The sequence below is a fragment of the Equus quagga genome, chromosome 2 (assembly GCF_021613505.1).
Source record: "Equus quagga isolate Etosha38 chromosome 2, UCLA_HA_Equagga_1.0, whole genome shotgun sequence".
Classification (NCBI taxonomy): Eukaryota; Metazoa; Chordata; class Mammalia; order Perissodactyla; family Equidae; genus Equus; species Equus quagga.
In genome coordinates, this window is record NC_060268.1 from 27427334 (window position 1) to 27436383 (window position 9050).

At 39.8% G+C, this 9050-nt stretch overlaps 1 gene segment (V, D, J or C); it reads right to left on the reverse strand.

The window, feature by feature from the left end:
* Positions 1-1382: 1382 nt before the first annotated feature.
* LOC124235072 (T cell receptor alpha variable 22-like) lies at positions 1383-7133 on the reverse strand. The segment is given in 3 exon segments: positions 1383-1541; positions 6586-6878; positions 7082-7133. Coding segments are annotated over 3 exon segments (504 nt in total).
* Between the last annotated feature and the right edge of the window lie 1917 nt (positions 7134-9050).

Sequence of the window (9050 nt, forward strand, 5' to 3'; positions counted from 1 at the left end):
AATGCAGTTACTGACTCATATTCTTAGTGGAATTCCTTCTAAAGTATCAGCCAACTCTCCTGTCATGCATTCCTGCTTCCCTGGCCACTGCTGGCTCAGATTCCATACTCTATCATAGTGACTATAACTGACAATACAGTATTTTATATTTGAAAGTTGCCAAGAGAGTAAATCTTAAATGTTCTCACCACAACAACAACAACAAATGGTAATAATGTGAGGTGAAGGATATGTTAATTAACCATTCATTGTAATCATTTTGTAATATATACATGTATCAGATTATTATATCATACACCTTAAACTTACACAATGTTATATGTCAATTATATCTCAAAAAAGCTGGGGAAAATAAAGAAAAGGATAGCAGTTTTTAAAAAATAGATGGCCTATCCTAGATGCAATGACCAACTCATATCCTTATGTGGAATTTTCTCTAACATATAAGCCAACTCTCCTGGCATGAATTCCTGCCACTTTGGCCATTGCCGGCTCAGATTCCATACTGTACCATTTTTCTCCCAAAGTCTGCTACAACGTTCTTTCCCCAAGACTATGATAATGTCCTCCAGTCCTGTAAATTTCCAGAATTATCTCTCTCTGTCAAAAACCCTTTCTCATTCATTTTAATTTCTTGGAATCTTCTGATTACCTCTGTGAGAATAAATCTAGGGAAGCCTAAATATTTCCTGTGTCTACTAGGCAGATAGTACAAATAGTGAGTGACTCTAAAGAACTGATCGTGAGAGATGGTCCCTGACAAACTAAGACTACTTCATTTCCAGAATTGAAAGCCCCTTTCTGGTGCTTTGTACTCACTGGTCCTCTGAAATTACAGAGAATAAATTTAATCTCTCTTCCACATCTCAAACCTTAAAGATGTAGTGACAGCTGTGGTGAAGGATATCAACTCAATATATAAATACATATGCATATATAAAATGTGTGTTTTTGCATATGCGAAACCTCAATTCTGAGGATTTTCCATTCTCTCAGTTATTCCTCATAGGCTAAGAATTCGCAAACTCTTCTTTGTGTGCAAATTTCCCTCTTTTTGGAGACATATTTTACATCAATATTTGCCCTTTTGAGGTATGGCATCCAGAACTGAATGTAAAGGTCTGAATGTGACAATTCATATGAAGAGCAGTGTTCCGTATATTAACTATAGCCCAGGTATAGACATCATCTGGACAAAATTCCCAACTCTGGGATTATTTCATGGGATATTGCTTGACTTATTGTCAGAGGGATGACCTAGAAACCTTTATCTAGTATCTTCGTGGACTTCCAGATGCATGAGCCTTTTGATTCCAGTTATCCTTTTTGCTGACAATGTGTGACTTATGCTCATTGTGCTCGTATCCTGCCTCCAAGGGACATCATCCTACCTGGGATGATGAATTTTTAGGACAGTGCTTAGAAATTGTTCTGGGTGTTGAGATGGCACCATCAGCTTTGGCGTACTCCTGCAGAAGCCAGTGAGCAATGGCCTGACTTGTTGGTAGAATAGCCGGCTCTGCCTGAGCCTCCTTTCCTGCCTGAAGTGCCAAAAGTTTACACAAACTCAAATTCTGCATTTCTGTGCTCAAACTAAACGGACAATGGCTTTCCCAGACCTAAAATTGCAGAGATCAAACGGCTAGGCTTGCTTTAGACAGTTTCCCTTAACTCAACAATATGGTCCTGCAGGAAGGAAGCAGAGGAAAAAATGCTAAAGAGGAAGTCACGAAATCCAGCTCACTTTCTACCTATTTGTTTCAGACTGTTGTCTTGTATATAGTTTCTGTCTTTGTAAAATGAAGTTGGACTAAAGGATTTCTAAGGGCACTTCTAGCTCTAAAATTCTTTTATACTTCTAAAAAAGCAAATATTTATTGAGGACTGGTTGTGTGCAATGTGGAGTGGTGTAAGAGTAGGGAGAAATTCCTGTACTATAGAAGTCCAGGACAATTTTCACATACACGTGCAATCTAAGGGTCTGAGGTTGCCCCTAACCAACCCTGGGGCTTCTTCAGAAGCAGAGACGGAGTTCTCAGCACGATTTCTTATCAGGTTTTCATTTATCCTATAAGATCAATGATGGGTTAAGGAGAGCTTAAATCCACAGTAAAATGGAATAAAATGGGATTTTACTCACTGAGTGTGAAAATACCACAGGCAGTGCAATGGGAGTGGACTCTGTAGCTGAGTCACTGGTAAACAGGATACTCTTTTCTGGAGACTTATTTTTTCTATTTATATCTTTAATATATCATATCTTTCCTGTAAGACAAAAAACTCAGCAACTTGTAGAACCCGAGGGAGGTGAATGAGCTTCCTAATGTGTAAAACAAGAAGTATTTTGTCAAACAGTCTGATTGCTTTCTGGCTCCTGGTTTCCTCCTTGCAAGTTAGCTTTGGGTTCAAGATTCTCATCCAGGGCTGGCTACACAATTTGTGAGATCCAGTGCAAAATGAAAATTTGGGATCCCATATTCAAAAAGCAAGGAAAAGGTGCCATTAGGTAGTTTGTTTGTTTTCTAAGATTGGCCCTGAGCTAACATCTGTTGCCAATCTTCCTCCTTTCTTTTTTCTCCCCGAAGTCCCAGTACATAGTTTTTATATCCTAGCTGTAAGTCATTCTAGTTCTTCTGTGTGAGATGCTGCCACAGCATGGCCTGATGAGTGATGTGTAGGTCCGTACCCAGGATCCCAACCGGTGAACAGTGGGCCACCAAAATGTAGCACACGAAATTAACCACTCAGCCACGGGGCTGGCCCCAAGGTAACATTTCTAGTGGAACCATTTTTCTAAGATACTTTAACTCTTCAAACAAATTAGTTTCATGTAAGTCTGAATTTAATTTTTTAGAGACTTTTTTTTCACCCGTTTTAGGTTCACAGCAAAATTAAGAAGGTACAGAGATTTCCAATATACCTCCTGTCCCTAAACATGCATAACCTCTCTCATTATCACTTCCGCATAAAAGTGGTACATTTCCGACAATGAATGAACCTACATTGACACATCATAATCACCCAAAGTCCATAGTTTACGTTATGATTCACTCTTGGTGTTCTACATCCTATGGGTTTACACAATATATAATGACACGTACTCATCATCATGGTATCATACAGAGTAGTTTCACTGTCCTCAAAATCCTGCCCCCCAAATCCTCTGTGTTCAGTCTATCCATCCTTCCCACTCCCCTCAACCCCTGGTCTTTTTACTTTCTCCATAGGTTTGCCCTTCCCAGAAAGTCATATAATTGAAATCATACACTGTGTAGTCTTTTCAGGTTGGCTTCTTTCACTTAATACGATGCACTTAAGTTTCCTCCATGTCTTTTCACGGCTTGATAGCTCATGTCTATTTAGTGCTGAATAATATCTCATTGTTTGGCTCTACCACCCTTTACTTATCCATTCACCTATTGAAGGACATGTTGGTTGCTTCCAAATTTTGGCAATTCTGAATAAAACTGCTATAAACATCCACATACAGGGTTTTGTGTGGACATAAGTTTGCAACTCCTGTAGGTAAATACCAAGAGCACGATTGCTGGATCATACAGTAAGAGTATGTTTACATGTAGGAATCTGTCAGACTGACTTCCAAAGTGACAGTACCATTTTGTGTTCCCACGAGTAAAGAATGAGACTTCCTGTTGTTCCACATGCTCAGCGGCATTTGGTGTTATCTTTGTTCCAGATTTTGGCCACCCTAACAGGTTTGTAGTAGTAACTCATAGTTGGTAAATTTAATTTTAAATGTGTATTTATACAACAACATTTTAATGTTTCCTCTGACACTCTGTAACTTGTGGAGGTCGTATAAGAAACTGAAAATAGCTTCATGATTCGTATATAATTCAAAATACTTGTCTATGCAATCTATCACTGCATATTCAATTATAAGGAAAATTATTTTTCAATGATATTACATGTTAATAATTAGTTCTTTCCATAGAAGCTACCAACTTTACATTTAATTTCTATTTCTAAGCCAGCAGATATTTGCTTTGCAATCTTGCAGCAATTTTTAAAACCAGAGTTTCTAAACTCTTTGAAGAATTCTAATAACTCCCCAGTATGTTTGATTGCAATGTCCATGTGCCCATGTATGCACTTTCATTGTGTAATATTTACTGACAAAGTTTACTGCACCCTTTTGCTGCATATCAGAGACCCAGGTAACCCCAAGCACGCACAGATGCAACAAGTGGTCTTGCCACTGTTCAGCTCACACACTGCCTGCTGTGACCATGAACCTGAGATTGCATGTGCTCCTGTCCTGTGCCCTGCTGCCCCATGTGTCTCCTCTGCTCAAGCACATATTCTGTCCTCTTACAGGACTTTACTTACAAAAGACAAGTACAAAGATAAAATTATTAAGAATTTCAAGGCAACAACAGCAGAGCATTAAACTAAGGTCAGGGTTCCTTCTCCAACTGTACACATCACTTTCCCAGGAAGCTGGCTCTGCTCCCAGCTTCATAGGACTCTGCTCATTTGTCTTTATCTTAATTTTCACTGTCCCACTCCTTCCTATCAATGCCCTTTCATTAACATAAAAGACAGTGCAGGTTGGAATTCAATCTGTGTTATAATTGTTCCACATGCAGGTTTAAATTTTGGTCTTGATTGTCAGAAGTCTTAGTCTGTGGCTACAACATACAAGGGTACCTTTTGAGATAGTCCTGAAAGCTTTCTACTCCCTTTCCCAGACCATCAATAATATATGAAAATCATGGGTAATAGATTCATTCAAAATGCAAAGAAGAGCAATGCATTTTAATGAAACAGAATGGAAATTTCTATTAGCTCTTCCTTATTTAAATTGCTATTGAGAAATGATCTAAATGGATATTTTTGTCAGTGATGTATTTAAACACATTGTACAAACAGAGCAATAGAAATCATTTGGATTCTGTGATTCTGAAGAGTTTTCTAGATCGGTAGCTTAGAGTATAAGCTCTCATGTCACTCCAGCTTCACTAATTTAATGATAATGTGAGCTCAAGCCAGTCACTTATGCTCAACAATCCTTGCTTTAAGTGATTCATAAAACGGGGGAAAAGTACTTGTTTACAGGGTATAGTCACTATTCAAATAGATAGCATATGTAATAAGCTATATAAAGTGACTGACACTCCTACAATTACTTTCATTATATTTATTATTTCCAGGAGTGGAATAAAAGCTGATTACAAACAGGAAGGCCAGCCATGGTGGTCTAGAGGTTAGGATTTGGCACTCTCATCACCATGGTCCAAGTCCGTTTTTGGTCAGGGAACAATACCACCCATCTGTCAGTTGTTATACCGTTGTAACTCCATGTTGCTGTGGTGCAGAAAGCTATGCCACTGCTATTTCAAATACCAGCAGGATCACCCATGCTGGACAGGTTTCAGCAGAACTTCCAGACTAAGACAAACTAGGAAGAAGGATCTGGCCACCCACTTGTGAAAAAATTGGCCATGAAAGCCCTGTGAATAGCAGCAGAGCATTGTCTGATCCAGAGCCAGAAGGTGAGAGGATTGTGCAAAAAGACCCAGCAGGGCTCCACTCTGCTGGACACAGGGTTGCTAGGAGTCAGAATCGACTCCATGGCACTACCAACAACAAATAAACATTAAAAACACTTCACATGCAGGGGCCAGCCCGGTGGCGCAGCAGTTAAGCATGCACGTTCCACTTCAGCAGCCCTGGGTTCACTGGTTCTGATCCCAGGTACGGACATGGCACTGCTTGGCAAGCCACGCTGTGGTAGGCATCCCACATATAAAGCAGAGGAAGATGGGCACCAGTGTTAGCTCAGGGCCAGTCTTCCTCAGCAAAAACAGGAGAATTGGTAGTGGATGTTAGCTCAGGGCTAATCTTACACACACAAAAAAAAAACATTATAAAAATGATCTTTAAAAAAAAATTATACAGGGGCTGGCCCCGTGGCCGAGTGGTTAAGTTCGCGCGCTCCGCTGCAGGCGGCCCAGTGTTTCCTTGGTTCGAATCCTGGGCGCGGACATGGCACTGCTCATCAAACCACGCTGAGGCAGCGTCCCACATGCCACAACTAGAAGGACCCACAACGAAGAATATACAACTATGTACCGGGGGGCTTTGGGGAGAAAAAGGAAAAATAAAATCTTTAAAAAAAAAAACTTCACATGCACTCTTCCCTGTTCCTTGAAAGTAGAACCATTGGCAGTAAACTGAAAAACTGAGTCATCTCTTTTCTGTTTGTTGACCACTGTATATTTTTTCAGCCTTTTCCATCAGAGTAATTTACATGCAATTTATATGCTAACTGCCAGGAGATCTGTTTTAACAGAGCATTGGATATTGGCATTTTCATCAGTTGCTCCAATGGTTCCGTATTACAGCTTTTTTTCCTGAAAGAGATTTCTGTGGAAAAAAGCGGTACAAAAACCAAGTGAAATGACAGTGTCTTGAAGGATATAAATTTAGGAAGGAAAAAAAGTGCTAGAACATGAATCTGAAAACAGTTGTACAATGGCTACTGTGGGGGCAACATGGCTGCCCCATGGAAGGGGTGAGGTTGCAGGCCCAGCTGTGGTTTGGGTACAGGCTACAGATCACCTGGGAGCACTGTGCCTCCACTGCACAGAGGTAGGTGGCCGAGTCTTCCAGTCGGGAGGCTGTGATGTGCAGGGTACTATAAAGGTCCTTAGAATTCAGTGTGGAGTTTAACCTTCCATTCTGCTTTGTCCCTAAAGCTATGAAAAATAGATTGATGAGTCTGCCCACAGGATTTCGTCTAAACCACTGCACATTCTTCATGGAAGCAGAAAAGCTGCACCTCAGAGTAGAGCTGGTTCCCTCCTGGAGGCTCAGGGCCGAAGGATTCTGCTCCACTTTCATGCCTTGCACCCCTGCTTGGAAAGAGAAAAAAATAAACCCAAATGATGTCACTGGGGAATCATTGATACAGTTTATGAAAGTTTAAAATATCCCAAGAAACATTCATGAGTATGTAGGAACATCTAGGAGCTTTGTGTCAGCTCTCTCCCCTGTCCCTCCCACTGTCCACTGTGGAACACTCCCCAGACCCCTCTCTGGGCTGCCGTCAACTCACAGCAAACCTGGACCCACAGAAGCCCCAGCAAAGCTCCTCGTTGTTTCTTCATGACCCCTTACCCCGTTGCTGGATGCCTTCGCCTTACTCTGGAGACTGTAGTCTTGGGTCCAGGTAAATTTTATTCTTACAGTCAATATATTCCACCAGAATCACTGAGTACCAATCGCATCTGAGCTCTGTCATTCACTTAGAGAACTCCATCCACAGTATCCTGGTGAGACTGCACAGTGATCTCTCCTTCTGCATGAGCAGTCCAGGGAGGCAGGGAGAATATTTCCAGTAGATGAAGTTATAAAGTGCTTTTTTCTTAAAATACTTCATGTAAGAGAAGTCTGTGTGTGAAAGAGGGGATCATACTTCCGAAAAGAATCAGTGCCTCAACTGGGTTAAGTAGAGCCTTGAAGAATCATAGGAAGAGTGACCATATTTCCCAAATGACAGAGAATTTAAGAATTCAGTTATATGAAAATTCTAATAAAGGAAAACTCTCTGGTAGCACACATGGTATACTGAAGAAGTAAATACATTTTCTCAAAATGAGGAGAGTTCTGGAAAGCCAAGACATATGATCACCATCTGCATAGAAAATTAGCTCAGTAAGAGTCCAGTGGGTTAAAAAAATAAACGTATGTGTATAATATCCATTCTGACTTAATATCCACCTCTCCTCTTCTCCTGTCCAGAACTACACAGCTGATTCTGATAAGCCCACACATTGCTGGTCAAATCAAATATTGTCCTTTCTCTTTCCTCCTTCTCTTTATGTTTCTTACTTTTTCATCTTCTCTTCTTCTCTCCTTGTTTTCCATATTCCTTCTACTCTCAGGAGAATATATGAAAAGGGAGGATATCAGTGGTACTGGAATCATTTCTGGGTCCATGGATTTTTGGGAATTTTAGTTATAAAAGAAAAAAAAGGAAAACAGGTAATGAAGATGTTTTCTGTTGAGCTTTCATTCTCTCAATGCCCAGTTATATTCCTATCCCTGTACCCCTGCTCAGAGAATCATCCTCACAAGGTATGGGCTATAGGTTTCTGAGTTTTGGATAGAATGGCAGAACTGAAAACCTGAAATGAACTTTACACAAATACTGCTCCTTCTCTCCTCACCTTTGCGACCTGTAATTTGACTGGCTCACGTGATCTCTGGTTTCCTCTCAACTATTCAACTTTCTGGGACCATCAGAAAAGTCTTTGTTTCTTATAAATCCTAGAGTGCCCCCTAGTGGGCAGAAACCACCAACAAAGACCACTTCAGATCAACTAACTCAGCAGTCACTCAAGCCCAGCCCCATTCACTCCACATTTCCTGAAAAAGGAAAGGCAGATGGTCAGAAAACAAAGTAATTGCCTAGATTGAACAGAGAATTAAAAATGAACCAATCCCTACTTTTAAAATGTTATTTGATGGAAATTAATATCTCAAAATAATTTGATAAATCTCACCTTGTGCTATTAGTTTGATTTCTTTACCTTGGTTTGAAATAAATCCACAAACATTTTTGAACTTTTAGGGTAAATGGGAAAATTTACTATGTCTTAAGAATATATAAAAGAGGATAACATACTAGTTTACAGTATGGGGAAGACAAAAATAAACATAACTATAATAGAGTCAAAGAGTAGGACCCTAAGAGGCATGAAAACTAAAAGCTGTGTGATCCCAAAGGAGGGAGAAACACTTACACTTGGGGTGTTCGGACAAAATCTTATGAAGAAGGTGTCATTTTCTCCTTTCCTTCTTTTTTGGTGAGAAGAATAGAGGAAAATATGAATAAACTTTTCTGATGGTTTATGACTATTTATTAATTTTAACAAAAGGAGCAATATATGAATTATTAAACACAATAAAACATTACATATAAACTAAGACCTCCTTTGGTTACCATTCCCAATTTTGACCCTTTCATCACTATCGACCTAATTCTTTATTCATCTAATCAATTTGGATTTATGCTTCCAGGA